The sequence below is a fragment of the Parasteatoda tepidariorum genome, chromosome 9 (assembly GCF_982258835.1).
Source record: "Parasteatoda tepidariorum strain Cologne lab strain chromosome 9, Ptep-v5.0, whole genome shotgun sequence".
Classification (NCBI taxonomy): Eukaryota; Metazoa; Arthropoda; class Arachnida; order Araneae; family Theridiidae; genus Parasteatoda; species Parasteatoda tepidariorum.
Window position 1 is genome coordinate 71,472,209 of NC_141763.1, and position 19,269 is coordinate 71,491,477.

A 19,269-nucleotide genomic window follows, 5' to 3' on the forward strand; every position below is an offset into this window, starting at 1 on the left:
TATTACATAGCACCAAAACTGTAGTTGAGAAAATTCTCAACGTAAATGTACAGATGGATGTAAGGATGTCCTGTTTACAGAGCTTCAATCTAAAGCAAAAGAATGTTCCGTAATATAAATTTACAGTTGCAAAACTATATTGTGAAAGTCAATATACAGGAGTTAAAATTTCTAAATAAATAAGACGTTCCTGGAAAAAAGTACAGTAGAGAACCAATTATCCGGGATGCTCGGGACCATCGCTATCCCGGATGTCTGAATTTCCCGGTTTTCTGGATCAACCAAAAAATGTCGTTAATCGATGTTTTATCAACCCGAATTACAAGGAAAAAGTGTAATGCTTAAAGTAAGAGAAAAAAGAAAGGTACTCCTAACTTTAAAAAGAAAAAAAATGGTAGAAAAATAACATTTAAAAGAATAAAAAAATTTGCAAGTTTAGACAAGAAAAACAAGATTAAAAAATACAAAATTTTCGTATTTATTTTTTAAAAATAATTATAATTCCTAAATTAACTAATATAAACAAAACCAATGATCAAATAATGCAATAGATTTCATACCTAATTATACGGGGGAAACGATGAAATAAAAGGAAAACTTATAAATCTAAATAAAAACACTTGAAAATTATCGAACCGAAACGATAGTTAAAGAAGGCACTAGCATAAATATTGAAACCCGGAACAAGGCAAGATCAACGGAATTTTAAAAAAAAACCTAATGATAAAATTTATGAATAAAGAGAATTAATTTATTGAGTGCGAAATTTATCGTGAAAAGAAAAAAAAATCAAGCGTAGTGGAATCAGAAAAACAAAACTGCAATCTGCTTCATAAAATTAAAAACAATTCTCCTCTTATTTATTTTTTTTTGTTGAGAAAAACACGATATTTAATTACAGCAGATGTGATTCCACATCAATAAAAACTTGCAAATGATACCGCACTTGAATTTATTCAGAAGAAAAAGATTTTATTTTTATTAGTCGATGTCAAATAGATAAATATATTTTTCTCTTTCATCTTCTGTTCACTGATATGCATGCAATGCATTTTCCCCATCCCCCTCGTAAATTAAACAGAAAACGAAATCAGCATGCCACACCCTTGAGCTTGATTGACGGCCTAAAGGAGAAAATAAAGCATTCCTCCTATCCCTGCCTTCAAGGTCACGGAGGATATGACGTTTCTCTGGGTAAACGGGGGGAAAAATTCTCCCTTCCTTACATTTTCCTCTACTCAACTTCAAGGATGAGTTCATTTCCGCTTTCTTTCATAATAGTTCTAGTTTAAAATGGCAGGAAAACCGATCAAAATTTTTCCCGGTTATCTGAATACCGGATAAATGGTTCTCTACTGTACTGTCACTAATAAATGTTTTACAAAAGTAAGATTTATCAAATCATATTAGATAAATTTGTTTAAGTTAACTAGTTTAAGGCATAGTTGCATTGATGACCAATGCATATTTTCTTTGCAAACAGTTTCACTGAGTTTCAAAAAATAAAAACCATGCATGAATGTAAATGTTCTGACGTAATGATAAATTTTATGATATATCCATTTTAGTATCTGAATCAGTCAGAAGGCAAGTCTCAATAAAAGTTTCAATCAGGCAAGCTGTACCTTACAATGAAAGCTGAAGAAAAATGAATATTTGTGGTAAGGTAATTGAAGTGTCCATATCATTTCTTGAAAACAAACTTTGCCTTCAAAACCTATACTACATAAAACTATATCAGAGAAAATTTTAAAGAACGTAACATACATAATCAATTCTTCAAAATAATAGTTAAATTCAAATGCTTACAGCATCTAGTTTTCCAGCTCGAACACACATGAACATAAATTTAAACAGACGATCTTCATTTTCCTTTAAAATAAAATAATGCCAAAGATTAACAAAATCTGAAGACAAGTAAACAAAATTTTTTATACAATGTTTAATAAAAATAACAGAGAAAATAAATTCAAATTTTAAATATAAATATGAGTTTCTTATTATCTGACATGAAAGTTGAAATCTTAGTAGAAAAACTTGAATCATATCCCAGATTGCAAACATTAATAACACAAATCATATTTTTCCCAATATATAGTAAGTATGTTAATATTTAAATCAGCATTACCATCGAATCTTAAAAGGCTCATTCTAATATAAATTTAACAAATTTTAATTTTTTAGGATTTAACTACACTATTACAATTTACTATCCCTCATTTCATACTCAATCATTGCAAACCAGTAGAACTTTTCTAAATTTAAATTTTGCTTAAATCTATTTCAAGGATCTGTAACAAAAATATGTAGTCCTTGTGCCCAGTGCATGAAAGTTCCCTATTCCAATTCAATTATCGGACATGATAGAGCAAAAACATTTCCAGATTTGAAATCAGCTTCATAAACTACATTACAATTTGCAAATACTGTGCTAGATATCTATGCCTTGTCTATAAATGCAATGTTTAGGATGGAAACAATGTGTACAGACAAAGCTTTTAATTTTTAAATTTTCTAATTATTAATAAAGAAATATATTACTATTAAAACTGTCACACATGCAGAACTTATCATTACCTTATCAGTTTCATGTAAAATATTATGATCATGGCGGTAACGAGCATCAGGATCCATTTCGAAGCTAAATTTTCCCGTATTGATACTTGAAGTAATCAATTCATTCATAGTATGTTCTCTATAATAATGAAAATAAAGTGACATTAATGTATGCACATAAAAAATCATAACTTATAAATATCATAAATATCACTTACAATGCAAAACATTCATCAGTAAAATATTCAAACTTATCAAATTGATTGTGCTGATAATCTTCATCTGCATTCTTTTCAAGCCAATCAACAATAAGCTATAAAAAATAAAATACTTAAATATAGTACTTAAAAACATAACTGTATCTTTGTTATAAATAAAACAACAAAATCATTTCCACTAAAGAGTAAATTTAATTTTCTGATGATATTTTGAAGTACAATAAAATCTGTTCAAGAAGCTTTTCGTGGCGGTGAAAGAAAAATTTCTTAAAAGGTAAAGCTTTCTAAACATGTAAACAAAAGTTATTTTTATAAAAAATCATAAATGTATATTATAAGAAAGGTTTGCAGAACTTCTTTTTTATGTTATACAGTCATACACTGTAATACTAATTGAAATTTAACTTTGATATTAACAGACTTAAATATTATTAAAAAAACTACATACAAAAAATAATTTATCAAAATTAAAATTAATAGTAAAAAATCCCTCTTTTAAGAACAATTCAAGACTGCCAAGAGTTTTTTTATGAATGCAAAGGTTATTTTCGCAATAAGTCTCATTTGTAAAAATTATAAAAGTTTACTTTTTTTCAGATGATTTTAGTTGATAGTCTAAGAAACTCTTCAGCACAGGATAAATAAAAAACACCATTTCTTAAAAAAGGTTATCTTAGTATTGTTAAAATAAGTCATAAAACAGTAACCAGAATATAAACTACTATACTAGAACTACTTAAATGGAAACAATTTTTAAAGAGGAATTTTTTTAATAAGTTTTACTATAAATACACCCTCTGTTGATTACTCATGGGCCTAAAAGTGCTCCTTTTGTTCATTTTATCGCTTGCATATGTTAAGACATGCTTAGGCTAAAATCAAATGGATTAGTTTCCTTTAATTAACTAAATATTAACCCATACCTGCCAACATTGTAATCTGCATGGCCTTAGAATTCTGGGCAAGTGTTTTACTAGACATAGTGTCATACAGAAAGTGTTATTAGAGGGCATTTTTAAACAAAATTAAGAACTATCTGTTACTAAATTTATAAAACCTCTGAAAATACACTAGTAAATTTTGTATATATATATATATATATTTTAAAAATTTCATTTTGAAAGCAATATTAAAAAACTCTTTTTTAATTCTTGACTAATTATTTTATAATACAATATTACATCATTAATACGTAGATTGTGTATCTAAATTGTGGTCAGCGATACCTCGACTGCGGTAGCTTTTGTGTCGAAGCAAGACACAACTATACGATAATGTTGCGCATCTGTAGCAGTGCTGCCTTCAGTAGCTACAGCATACATTTGTTTCTGAAGAGATTAAACAATGGAAGCATTTTTAACATCTGCTATTTTTGACACAATAGCAGCAGTTTTTATTCGTCCTGCACCATATTTCTTTGCAACATCACTTTTAGGGAGCATTTTCCTAAATAAAGGGCCCGCATGATCTGCAAAACTAAAAGCTAGATTGTGCTCTCCAACGAACAACGCAAGGTACTCTTTGGTCCGTATTACATCGTCAACTCTTCCAGAAGCAAAATACTTGACGTTTTTATTTTTATTTACACATTCCTCTAAACCCTTAAGTCTCTTTGTGCGTTTACGATCATTTATATCACTTCTACTACCATGTGCTATTTTAAAATCTAGTCCGCAAATATTACAAAACACATAGTGCTGCAATTTTTTGGACTTAATTATGCAAGTAAAGCTTTTATAATAAGATTCTAAAAATGCCTGATTGTAAAATTTAGAGGGCATTATTACAAATTTTAAAACGATATCATGCTGCAATCCATGCGCACCAAATTGTAAACACAAATAACATCATCGCTGCCGAAAAGCATCTAGAAACAAAGTTGTTATTTTTTTTCTACCGGATCAAAATTTTAGTACAATAACTTTTTCAAAATATTTATGATAAGTATAATTTATATCAGAGAAAAATTAATTTGATTTTACATAATTCTTAATAAACGAGCATATGTGTTAAGCACTATAGAAATTGAAATAGTAATAATATATAAAAATGATCTTAATGTCCCTCTTATACACTTAAAGAATTCAAACTAATAAATACACAAATTAAAATATATTTTTTAACTAGGAAAAATTTTTGCAGGAATTTTTTTAGACCTAACATTTCCTCGTGGCTCTCCGAATTTCCCTTAAAACCTTGTTCATGTGATCAGCCATTTTCTGCTCCTCCGCATATAAGTAATAATAAATATTGAGAATAAAAAAATTATAAGTTGAGATCAGACAATTATTGGCATTTAGTTTTACTTAATCTAGTTTTACTTAACCTTGGCGTAAGATGAGTTAGCATTGCTTATCCATCGATATTACCAGTCACGGTCACATGATCCCATAAATATATGAGGTACTACTGGCTCATGTCGCTGTGGTGCATATTCACTCTCATTGGTTACTGATTGTTTATGCTTCACATGATTGACCTCCAAAATCAACTTGATTGCAACTTGCCTCGGACTCATTTTTATAGTGAAGAGTTTTATAATTGGTATTTAAAATTTTGTAAACTATTGAATTCAAGATTTAAATAAGCATGTTGTTATTTTTTATTCTCAAAAAAACTTAAGAACTGTAAACAAATAAGCAATCGTATGATTTTAACTCTTTTATGCGCCTGTAAAGCCGTATCATCGGATAAAATATTTTACACTGTACTGCGAAACCGTACAAGTTGGCAGACATGTTTATTGTAAGGCATTTTTAAGAGGGAAATAACATAATTTTAAAATCACAAAAACATTTTAAAGTTTTTAAAATTTAGATAACAATTGCAACTCAAACAAAAGTTAAGAATATCTTATCAAAAATAAAAATAATATAAGCAGCATATAACATAAGTGTTTTGTCTAGCATAATACCAGGTCTCATACTATTTATTCTTAGTTCATAACAATTTAATAACAATGTTATTTCAAATATCAATATTATATTTAATAAAACACTATATCAGATATGTATACAGAAATGTATTTCATTAAAATCATTAAATAAAATATTCTTAACCTGATTTTGGCGAATATATGCTGACCTCTGATATAAATTATCCACAATTTGTTTGTCAGAAACTTTTCCCTGAAAAATATAATACATATTTTTTAAGGAAATTAAAATAAACAATACACAAAAATGCAAACAATATTTACTTACAGATAAAAATGCAAATAATACTAATTTACAACAACTCTGCTAAGAGATGTTAACAGGTACCTATCATTTTATTTAAGACCCATTTTAATATAAACCAAACTGTTTTACCAATTACAGCCAAACAAAATGCAAAGTTGAATTTTTGTTCAGAGTTCAAAGAAAAATTCAAGCAAATATATTTCTTAACCAAAACAGAATTTATTGAAAAAAAATAGCAATTTAATTTATAAATATATAATCGCAATTTATATCTACTCTGCTAACAGATGTTAATAAATGCTACTCCTAATTTTTATCTTAAAATTCTTATTAATATAAAAAAAAAACAGTTTTGTTAATATAAAGCCAAACAAAATGCAAAGTTGAATTTCAGTTCACAGATAAAGGTAAAAAACAAGCAAATTTCATTCTTAATTTAAAAATGGCACTTTTTATAAAATAATACATTAATAAGCACGTTTAATTATTCTTTAAAAATGCAATGGCAATTTATATCATCACTGCTAAGAAGTGTTCAGAAGTGCTTCTTATAATTTTATTTTAAAGTTCTTTGTATTGTAAAGAAAACAGTTTTCTTAATATAAAGCCAAACAAAATGCAAAATTGAATTTCAGTCCACAGATCAAAGTAAAAAACAAACAAATTTCATTCTTAATATAAAAAAAATTTATTTTAAAAATGACACTTTTCATAAAATAACGAATTAATAAGTAATTTTAACTATTCTATAAATATACAATAGAAATTTATACTATCCCTGCTAAGAAGTGTTCATAAGTGTTTCATATAATTTTTTTCTCATGATTCTTTGTAATGTAAAGAAAACAGTTTTGCCAACATACAGCCAAACTCAATACAAAGTTAAATTTCAGTCACTCTTTCATCAAGTAAAAAAAAGTGAAGTACAAAATTTTTTCTTGTTGGTCAAGTAAGAAACATAGATCAATAAATTTATTTTTTAAAAAGGAGAAAGTTTATTCAGGGTGCGTAGCCAAATTTTTGAACAAAAAATAAGCACCTTTTAAGCACTTTTCAAGCACTCAAAAATATTTTTCAGCACTTTAAAAAATATATATATAATTAGGCAGGGTTGGCAAGTTCTTGAAAATTGATGGTTTTATCCAGATTTAACGGTCATGTAAAAAAAAAAAAAAATTTAGTTCTGCAGGCATAGTTTTTGACAATTGTCAAAAATCATGAAATTTTGAATCATAAAACGTAAGGCGTTTTCATATGCTAAGAACCGATAGTAAGCCGAAATAGATTGGGGTTGAATTAATTGTGAAAACATTGAACAGAACAATATAAACAGAGTCTTTCTGCATAATACGCACTTTTAATAATTAAGCACTTTTTAAAAACATCCAATGAAAAAAGCACCTTTAAAGGCATTTAAAAATCGATAATCGAAAATAAGCACCTTTAAGCACTTTTTCAAAACGCTATGCACCCTGTTATTAAAATAAATAAAAAAAAACACTTTTCAAAAAATAATAAATTGATATTTACTTTTAATTATTGACCAATTTGTTGACTAGAAAATTTCTTTAGACTAGAAAAAGCTTTATATTAAAGCTAAATTAAAGGGATTTAATTCAAGGTCAAATTTAAAAATTAATTATGGATGGTGAATACGATATAAATCATAATATCATTTATGTAAACAGAATAGCAAAATGATGCACTAATTGTCGTCTGGGCAACACTAATGCACTGTACATACTAAAAGATATCATAAAAATAAAATTTCTAAATCAAATTAAAAACTGTATGCAAAGAATGTAGTGTATTACAAGTAATTGTATGACATTAACATAAGTAAACAATAGATTAATACAGTCGGGACAATGGAATTATTTTACAATAGCTTATAGGGCACATATACGCATATATTATTTTAAAATAACTCGTACTATCAAGATATAAAACAAGAACTTTAGTACTATTCAGCAAAATAATGAAATATTATAAATTTTAAAAAAATAATAATGATACCAATGTCGATAGAAGCGAATCTCCTTCATCAACTGTTTCTCCCTCCAAGCGATCTTGAAATAAAATTCTCATAAGTCGCCAGGTATTACGCTCCAATTGCAGAACATTCAAAGTTCTTAACGCATTAGGAAGCCTATAAATGTAAACAATTAAAATATTTCAACTTTAAATCTCAATGCATCAAACTAAGAAGCTAAAAGGCAATGACAGTTTGCATACTACAACTGAGAAGGTTCTAATAAAATCCTAAAAACTAGCCTATAAAAGAAGTAAATTTTTAGGAATTTAATTATTATTTTGCTTAAAATTAATAGTTTAAGATTTAACTGAATTGGGAAATAAGTAGTTTGATTAAAAATAATTATTTTTTTAATATTTAACAATTAAAAAAATAATAACAGGAAAGCACATAAGGTCAGTATAAATTTAAAAAGCCGCGATAAAGACAATAAATAATAATCTTTAATGCTTTTCCCTAAATCTTTTAAAATTATAATTAAAGTTTGAATTCTTCTTTAGCACTTTTTCACTATTCTTTATGAAACAAAGAACCCTTTTAAATATAATTTTAATCTAAATATTCAAGTTCGGAAAGCTTAGATTTTTTTTTTTTTTTTTGCACACATTTAAAGCTACATATAATAGCCCAACTGTTGTATTATAAAACATTGAACATTTTTACATATAACTTTAATCAAAATATACAAAATGCTTGCAACTTTTATACAAAATTTTTTGAGCTAACATTTAATAGACCAACTTTTATATTTAGATTTTAATAAGACACAATTTGTCCCTCTTTCTGTTTTAAGCTTTCATTCTAAAACTTTAAAATATCTAAATTAAACAAAAGGATCTTAAATGTAGGTAGAGAATATAAATGAAAAAATATTAAAGATTTTGTCATACCTTTCTGTCATAGCATTCTTAGAATAAATTTTAGCTAATGTTTCAATTCCTTTACAGCAAAGCTAAATGAAATGAAAAAAATAATGAAATATACATATATATTTAAAATGATATAGTAAAATGATATAGTAAAATGATATAATAAAACAAATTATTAAAATACATGGTCAACTAAATATTATTTTGCATATTTTAATAGAATAATTTACATTATTGGGCACATATATTACTTAAAAAAATCAAACATAGTGTGACAATAAAAAAATAAATATCAAAATCACTAGATAAAACCAAAAATTATTAAATTACAAGTAAAGCATTCCCATAACAGCATGTTGAGTTTCCTCAACTTTGTGACCAGTGTCATAAATGTGCAGCAATGAGGTCAGCATTGTGCACAAACTGCCTTTACTTCCCAGACAAGCTGATACTCAAAAATTTGAAGCTGGAAAAGCTGAAGATCGAACATAAGCTCTTCACAATAACAGCTAGTTAAAAACTATTATGTTAAATATAAATTTCTAAATACTGTTAGATGTTTGAAAAGTATTAGTTCAAGAAACATTTCTTCTAATAAAATTATTTCAATTTATATGGTATATTAAAACAAACTTGTTTAATTTAAAATCTACTTTTAAATACAGTGTGTATTATTTTACTTTTTCAGCATTAATCTGTAGCCATAAATATCAATAGGTATTCTCTAATTCCTTGTTTCATTTTGAATTTTTATATACTCTATTATAAATCACATATCTACAATTATTTTTATTTTTTAAATTCAATTTATAAATTTATGGATAGAAATGTATATTTATAAACCGAGAGTAAATTTCTCTTTCTGACATACACTTCAATTAAAATAATAAGTATGAGTAAGATGATCACATATATTTGTTTTCAACTAAAGTATTTAAATATCATATTTAAATTAATCTAATGAACATTAAATAATTACAACAGAGAAGTTCAAACAGTGTGTAACATAAGATATAACAAGCAATTTTACGATTTTAAAATATGTATTTTGAAAAAAATTATATATATATATTTAAATACATAGATTTTTTTAAAAAACTTACATTTTCATAATTTAACAATAAGCTAAATATTTCATGCTCTCCTGCATAGCTTAGGAAAAATTCCAAAAATTCTTCACCAAGTGAGTCAGTAACTGAAAAAGTTTGTATAAAATGATTTTTAAAAAAGCAATTTATCACACAATGAATTAAACTTAATATCAATATTAAAAGGAAAATGAATAAATTTGATAAAAAAATCTAATATGAAGAAGGAAAAACAATTTTTGAGCTGAAAAGAAAATCAAATAGTATAAGGCATTTATCATTGATAAATTAGTATTGGTCTGTTCATATAGGACTTACAATAAGTTCCTGGATCAACATCAATGAGAACTGTGTTGTCAATTTCCAGCTTTGTAGTCATAAAATCATCCTGGTAAAGAATAAAGTTCAAATACAGATTAATAGAAATATTTTAAATATATTTGAGATTATTAATTCAATGCTGATTATGATACAAGGTCCAATCTTAGCAAACTGCAGGTACAAAAAAGTGCTATAAACTGTGTCTGAGGCTAAGACATAAAAGAATAGAAAAGGGAAACAAACAAGATTATCTTTTAATTGACAGCCTTAAAACAATATTCAAGTTTTTCATAAGTCCCATTTTTTTTTTATGTATATAAATATATGAATATCCATTTTTTTCCCATCAGTTATTATTCATTTTGTGTGCAAATACTATTCATTATTTTAGCATATTAGTAAATTATTTTTCATTAATGAAGTAATTAATTTGTAGTCACAATACTAAATCAAATGGAATGCAGATATTTCGTATAAGAGGTGCAATCTTGTAAAGCCATAATATGATGACGACTTTAACAGAAAAATCACTGGAGCAGAAATTATTGAAATATAAATTACATTCACATGAAATCAATGTCAACTATACATTACACATTTTTAACTAGACACAATATATTTTAATGCATTTTATATGTATCTTTTTACCTTTACACAGGTTTACATTAATTAATTATAAACTTTAGTAAACATATTTGTCTTTATTTTTACAATAAGTTTAAGAATTTAAATACTTTAAGACATAAAATGCAACTGATACTTATAAAGTTTAAATGCTATCATAAATATGAAACAATATATGGTTGGTAGACCAAAACCTTGAGACTGTTGTAAAAGACTAGCAGACTAATTTTTTTTTCAAAAAAAAAAATATTCTTACTTTAAAAACTGATGAATTTTCTCGATTACTATCCATCTAAAAAGAATAATGAAACAAATTACATAAATGCATTTATGAGTCAAAATCATGATTTCATAACGCTTCAGAATAGTTCAGTATTGAAATTTCATAAGCGTTAACCAGATTATTTTACTTGATAGTTGTTCAAATAACTTTGATAACAGATAGCTATAAAATAACTTTTTTTAAAAGAAGTAAACTTCTTTTTAAAAGTTATTTTACAGCCTTCTGTTATAAAAGTTACTTGAACATCTTTCAAGTAAAATAACCTGGTTAATAATTTATTTCATTTTTTTTTTTTTTTTGGAATACAAATTACATATAAATAAAATCATAACAATGGCAACTATACATTAAACATTTTTAACTAGACATTATATATTTTAATACACTTTATATGTATATTTTTTCCTTTACACAGTTTAAATTAATTAATAATTAACTTTAATAAACATATTTGTCTTTATTTTCATAATAAGTTTAAGAATTTAAATGCTTTAAGATATAAAATCCAACTGATACTTATAAAGATGAAATACTATCATAAATATGAAACAAGAGTTGGTTGGTAGACCAAAGCCTAGCAAATACGTCATGAAAACTAAGAAATAACACCAAACTAATAAAAACAAAAATTTTGAACTTCATAGAAGAATTTAAAAAAAGATAAAGCAGACGAAATTTATAAAAATATGCTTACTTTAAAAACTGATGAACTTTCACGATTATTATCCAACTAAAAAAAAAAATAATAAAACACATTATATAAATACAGTTTGAGCCAAAATCATAATTTCATTGCACTTCTGAGTAGTTTAGTATTGTAATTTAATAAGTGTTAACCAGGTTATTTTACCAGGTTATAGATGTTCAAATAGCTTTGATAACAGAGAACTATAAGATAACTTTTTAAAACGAAGTAATCTACACTTCCTGTTAGAACAGAATATCCATCTTTTTTGGGGGTAAGTACCACTAACTGAATGAAAAATTTATAAGTGCCACTTTCAACTCTTCAGACATACTAAAAATGATAAAAAGGTGAGTGACTGTTATCTTTAAGCTGATTATAGTATTTTGATGCAAATATCACTTTTTTTCATGTAGTGCGCGTGTAAAAATAATATATAATAAATAAAATAAAGGTAAACATTTGGATTTTATTGTTATTAAAAATTTTAAACAGTTTGGTTAATTAAGTCATGCAGGTATAAAATGAAAATGAATAATTTGAAACAATGAATTCAAAATAATTACAAACCGGCAATAATTAGTTGACTTTGTTTTTCCCCAAGTAAATTTATATTAGGATTAGTTCTAACAAAATTATGTGTTTTATGGGCATATCTGTCAAGTTTGAATGCAGAGGTGAGTTTGCTAAAAAAAAAAAATCTAAAACAGCTGAAAATGGAAATCCAAAAACTTTCATTGAAAATATGCCTAACATTCAAGTAAGAAAAAATTTATGTAGGTTTCACAGAATATTATCAACATTTAAATTATAAGCTTTTTTTTTTCAATTGAGTGAATACGAATCTCTATATGTGATTTTTAAATTATGTGAATATGAATCATGATGTGATATTTAAACATATGACTACGAATCTATACATGCTATTTTCAAATTGCTTGAACACCTGAAGCAAAATTTTAAATCATGTGAATACAGAGCATGTTCTGTAGTTTTAAAATGTTAGAATAGAAATCACGGTGTGTGATTTAAATAGCAAGAATGAAATAAACCACGGAAACATAAGTAAGAAAAAAATTTTGCAAAAAGCAGAGCATTTTTTATAGTTAAATTGAAGGGAGGGGGAGGAATTCCGCCAAAAAGCATAGAAAACTTATCTCTGTGAATGATATTTAGATTTTATTACATTCTTACTAAAAAACATTTGCTCACAAACATATGTTGATCTGAACCTACAACAATTTCTGATAGCTAAATCGTGTAAATTTGAAAAATTGCTCATTGGAAATTTCAAACACTTATGCATTCAATAGCATATGAATAGGGTTTTTACAGTTTGTGAAAAAGTTCCTGAAGAAAACATTTTTTATTTCTCATAAGTTTTCACCTGCCACAGTTAAAACATTGATGAGGCATTAGCAATCTGCTTGTTCAAACTACAGAACATAAGTTAGCATCCTGAGTCTATGAGTTCAGTTTATAACAGAAGTTATCGTCACTTAAAGTGAAAAAAATTGCGATGTACAAATTATTGTAACAAGACAACTCTTATAATGCAAAGTTACAAAAATATAACTAATTCTTTAAAAACTTATTATAAGCATAATACTTTATAATCATTATGGATTCAGTAGCCAGACATTCATGGATTCAGTAGCCTAAAAATTTATTATCACTATCCAGCAAAAAATTATAATATTTTAACTTTACTATACATTAAAATCACTATTCCAATATGATTTATATTTTTTTACAAAAATTCTTAACTAATTACTTGAATTTCTATAATAAAAACTGATTTACTCAGGACACAAATGCAAGAAAGCATTTCAAATGACATTTCTGATAATAATTTTTGGAATAACTGAAGACTTTAAAGACTTCTGAAAAATGGGAAGGAATAAAAGACTTTTTACACTTGAAAGTCTGAAATGTTTAAAAGCTTGGTATTTATATCATTTATGATGTAATGACTTTAATTTTAGTTTAAATTTCTTTTTTAAAAAATGAAAATTAAGGAAATTTTCAAGCTTCAAAACTTTCTATAATTTTTAATTATTTTTCTACCATCACTTGTCTGGGTTACCCACTACCATGCTAAATACATTTACAACATTATCTCAGTATACAATAGATAATATCAGTACACACAATTTAAATGTGTAGATGATTACAGTAAAGAATATAGATGAGGCTAATTTTAGGATTGAGATAAGAAAGAAAGAAAATAACATACTTCAAAAATTCCACTCATGTTGTATTCATTTCCTTGACTGAAAACAGATAGTGATTGTTCTCCTGAAATGTGAAAATGAATTAACTGGTCATTAATATGGTATGCAAATTGGAAAAATACAACATGTATATTTGTTAAATATATATTTCCTAAAAAATATTATTCATACTGCATTCAAAAATTATTTAACAATACAAAATAGTTATACAAACAGTTCCAAAATACTTTTTGATACAAAAGCTGATTTTTCATAACATCCTAAAAGAAATTTTTGACAATTTAATGCAACTTCATCCATTTAAAATTGATCTTAGATCATTAAACTTATTACACAAAATATTGGCTTCCATACAGCTTCTACGAAAATTCAACATTTTAAAGATTATATAGAACGAAAAGTAGCATTTTTTTTCTTTTGCTTTATGAAATTACAAAACAGTAATTAGTTTTATTTCAAAGTTATCTGAAAATAAAAATGAATCAAGATTATAATATTTTGCCAGTTTTTTTTTATGTCTATAAATAGTTTGTTATATTAAGCTATAGAAATAATACTTTCCTATACTGTAATACTGAGTCAACCATTTTTAACACACATTTTATTTCATTGCACTACAAAGATTTTTACATATATACAGTCCTGCACTTACACTTTTCATGTGCATAATCACTCTTTAGTCCTTTTTAAACATTATTAACAAGAGTAGGGTGAGAAAATTGCTTTGAAATTTTTACCAAGAAATCTACTATAATCAAAAAATTACTACATTCTTTATATTTTACTTAGCTAATTCTCTTTCATAAGCTTAACTACTGCACAAGTTCAATACACGATTGTTGAACACTTTTATTTTGTTTTTTAGTCTTTTGCAACATTGTTTTTCTGTACTGAAACATTTCTCATGAGTGCTATAAATCAAAACAAACAGATCATAAGATAGAACCCAAAGTAAACAATGACATAGTTTTTTTTTTAACGAAAATATTCAGATTTTTTGGACTAAAAGAAATTGTTAAAATAACTCAATATAAGAAGCCAGTTACTGTATTTTCAGTACTATGGTGATTGTAATTTTCAGAGCCGTGGTCAGGATGATCACAATATTTTATGTGATGTTTATTATATAACCATATAATACCATATTTTTGTAATAATTATTTGTATTAGATAAATGAATCCGTGTTTAAAAAATTTTTAAATCTTGCTATGTTTATTTTTAAAAGCACATTTTATAACTGGTGATAATAATTTTAGAAATCTAACAATATTTTGCATTGAGCTATATTTTTGCATTTGAACAATATTTAACAAACCATATTTAGCTATTTTTTAATTTTATTTTTCAGTTGAAAAAAAATATCAATACTTAAAAATTAATTAAATGAAAAATAAAAAAAGTTTTCACAAGCCAAAACTTATCAATTGAATACAACACAATGTTCATGAAGAACTTAATAAAGATAAATGATATACTAACTTGAAGAAGGTAAAGTGCCACTAAGTCCAGTTTCATCAAAAGATAATCCTAATAAAAAAAATCAATTGAAAACAAATTTAAATTTTAAAATAAATTTAGTAATATGCAATTAAAAGTAAAAAAATAAAACTTTTGTTTTAATTCTTTAACTTTAATTAAAGAGATTTCTTGAATTGTGATTTCGTAATATTTGTCATTTAGAACTGGCTTATCCACTTAAGCAAGGTGCAATACTACATTTTTTAAAGATACTTCTTACCTATTTCATACTTTTGGGAATACTTTTACATATTATTACTTTTTTTATGAAACTTCAAAGTATTCAAACTCTTTTAAGAACATAATAATATTTTTCTGTCATTGTAATTATTGTAATGTTTACTGAATACAATTCTTAAACAAATACTTCTAATTTCCAATTAAAAAATTTGGTTGCATAAATTTTTTTTCGGGCATAAGTGTTTAGTATCCTTTACAGATGAAAAAGAAATAAAACTAAGGGCCGATTAACGAAGAGTCGTGCGCATACGTAATCATGTTAGTAGCAAATATGATAATTTTTATAAAAACATTAGTGTTCTAAGCACTAAATATTTTTATCAGTAAACAATTTTTATCAGTTTCTGCAAATATGTTATAAATCTGCAGAAAATTAAATATTTTTAATTTTTTGAATTTATTTAAAACTAAAGAAATTGATACGTTTTTTTAAAAAAACTTGTTCCTCTTTTCATAGTAATTAATTTATCAAAGGTATAAATGTATACATACAGTGCCCGCTGTTTATTAAAATCACTTTCGTTTTATGCTCTTTTGATTTTATTAAGCGGCTGATTTTATTAAGAGGTGATTCAACATTTGACAACAAAAAAAAAAACACATTTTACAATATATCAAAAATGCACACACTTTAAAAGCTGAAATAATGACCACATTAATGCTTTATTTTAACTAATTTAACTAATTTAATTATTTTAATAAAGTAAAACCCTACATAAGATTAAATTTACAAAAGTTTTGCAAAAAACCGATTAATGGTTGCTTTAGTTGCAGTATTTATAATTAACTTTTCAACATCATTTGAGAGTTTATAGAAGTTTTTATAGTTTTCGATATTCCTCCTCTTTGTTCTAAAGCTTGCCGCAATACATTAAGTGCTTTTCTGACTTCCATTGAAGATGGTACTGATGAGTTTATTTTTATTTCATCTTCTGAGTCTGATTCCTCCATTTCTTGATGGGAAATAACTTTGCAATTTTTGATGTCTGTAACAATTTTAGAATCAGATTTTTCTCCTGATGTTTGCAGGTAATCGTCAATAGCTACGTAACGTGAAAAATTCTCGTCCATTTCATTTTCTTCATTGCTGATCATTTCTTTGAAACAGTTATGAGCCCCATCTCAATTGATGCTTCACGTTGACTACATTTAGGAAGCTTGTGCACAGACAGTTTTTGGAAATCTATTCAGGTTCTCTGTTAATATAGATTACAAAAGAAACTTCTCTCCCTTCTATGGTTCATTCAATAAAAAGTAAGATAAGAATTCGACCCCCTGTTGAGTGAGATAGGTTTCTCCAAACTTCATTCAAGTCAAGGAATTAACATTGATAAATTGATTTCTATGAACTCGCCGCTTACCACCCACATTTTTCCTTAACTCTTACACTATGTATATAGCAGGAAAGTGCTAACCACACCTGTTTCACAGGTTTGTGAGAAACTGTTGCTTCTTCTAAAAAAATCTTTAAACTTCGAAAAAATAAAATTTTACAAATAAGAACAAAAAAAGCTGAAATAGTGCACCTTTGATTTATTATGTAGTCAAAATTTTGATTTTAAAAAGCAGCGGCATTGATTTTATTAAAGGATGTTTTTAACATGTATTAATATTGTAACGATTCGGTTCTTGCCGATTTGATTTTATTATCCGGTGATTTTATTAGCGGCGGGCACTGTATATACATAAATATTGGGAGGGGGATATACATTCTAACCAAAAAGAAGCTTTCAGAATGAATGCAGTACAAAAAATATACGCATTTTACAGAGTAATATAAATTTGAATTAAATATTTTAATTAAACAAAATTAATAATGCGTAAACAAAAAGCAAATTAAAAGAAATTTTTTTATTGCATTCAGAAGTTTCCGCGGGCCGCACATCAACAGTCGACGGGCCGCATGTGGCCCGCTGGCCACAGATTGTGCACCCCTACATTAAATTATTACAAAAACAATTTTTTAATTTTTTTGAAAAAATTTTAATGAAATTTTAATAAGCAAAAAAAGATTGTTACAAAAAATTTAAAAACGAAAAAACAATAACGGTAAAACATGAAGCCTTTAAAACAATTACAAAAAATATGTCAATTTATTGTGCAATCATGTTTTAATCACAATATTTATATTATAGTATATAAAATTTTTATAGCAATATAAAATTTCTATAACAATATTTTTAATCTTAATTAATGAAATGAAATGATAGTGAAAGTCAATATGCAAAGTGTATTCCTGCATCTATATGTCAATAATTGCTATGCAAGCAAGAATAAAAAAAATGCATATATATAAAAATTTTAAATGCAAGTCTTAAAAAAATATATTTTTATAAAAATTTTAAAGTTAAATGTAAACTCTAAAATGTTTAAACATTAGTCAAACACGTAAAGAAACATTTTACATATTTATTCAAATGTCAAAGAAGTAATATAATTCAGTAAAGCAAATAGATACTTATATACTTTAAGACAAATATAACATCAAGAAAAAGGAGCATTATTAAATTCAACGATCAGATTTTATCTGGAAAGTCAATTAGACAAGTCCAATAAGGAAATGACGGATGACATATTCCAATTCCATTAGCAGGTGAATTTAAATAAGGCATTTATTGATTAAAATGTATTTATATTAAACACTCAACATTATATGAAATTTTTCCATTTAATTGTGATAATTATTCAAACATTTTAAAAAATATACAGAGCAAAATTAAAAAATGTTGTGGAAAGCAAAAAAATATCACCTTTTTTTGAACTTCCAAAAGTAATACATTTTTGCACAAATGATGATTTAGCAGCACTCCTTTGAGGTGTTTTTTCTGCCAAAAGGGAAACAAAACTTTCCTCCCTACAAAAATTAAAAAATATGGATAGATCATTTTCTTACATATAAATTATTTTTTTAAAAAAAGTGAATAACAAAAAAGTTCTATAATGAACAATAGAACAGTACATAAATAATTCAAGTATTAAACATCTTTAAATAATAAATGTAATGCGTTTTTTAGAGACTTCGGCAAATCTGTCAATGATTTTTTCAACATCAAAATCAATTTCTCGATGAATGTTTAATAAGGCGAGTCCATTTTGAGTTGCTCTAAGCCAAGTCTTGAGATGTTGAAAAGGAGCGTTCTGCTGTTACTGCACTAACTGGCAGAATTATTAAAATTCTCAACAACATATTGATTGATGGGTACAAATCAATGTCACAGGCATTAATAATCTTGAAAAGATCGTTAGGCACTTAAAGTCCTGCTTCTGTTTCACGCTGCCATTTTGCCACCCAAAGACGAAATTCTGTTTCGACAACTTTTATGGAAGCATTTAAGAGAATCTTAAAAAACTCGGCAGTTTCACGAACGGCTATAAGATCATCTTCTAAAACAGTTTGACGAAGTAAAAAAACTCG

General features: G+C 26.0%; 1 protein-coding gene across 1 annotated transcript in view; it reads right to left on the reverse strand.

The window, feature by feature from the left end:
• Positions 1-19,269, reverse strand: part of Nup107 (nuclear pore complex protein Nup107) — a 41,577-nt gene that overhangs the window by 20,725 nt on the left and 1,583 nt on the right. Inside the window, exons 2-14 of the mRNA XM_043042034.3 lie at positions 18,605-18,708; positions 15,576-15,623; positions 14,098-14,159; positions 11,871-11,906; positions 11,150-11,185; positions 10,267-10,336; positions 9,964-10,055; positions 8,882-8,943; positions 7,973-8,105; positions 5,834-5,902; positions 2,775-2,869; positions 2,578-2,695; positions 1,810-1,872 (exon numbers count right to left, since the gene is read on the reverse strand). Of these exons, the coding sequence (XP_042897968.1) occupies positions 1,810-1,872; positions 2,578-2,695; positions 2,775-2,869; positions 5,834-5,902; positions 7,973-8,105; positions 8,882-8,943; positions 9,964-10,055; positions 10,267-10,336; positions 11,150-11,185; positions 11,871-11,906; positions 14,098-14,159; positions 15,576-15,623; positions 18,605-18,708 (988 nt within the window). The remainder of the gene's footprint in view (positions 1-1,809; positions 1,873-2,577; positions 2,696-2,774; positions 2,870-5,833; positions 5,903-7,972; positions 8,106-8,881; positions 8,944-9,963; positions 10,056-10,266; positions 10,337-11,149; positions 11,186-11,870; positions 11,907-14,097; positions 14,160-15,575; positions 15,624-18,604; positions 18,709-19,269) is intronic.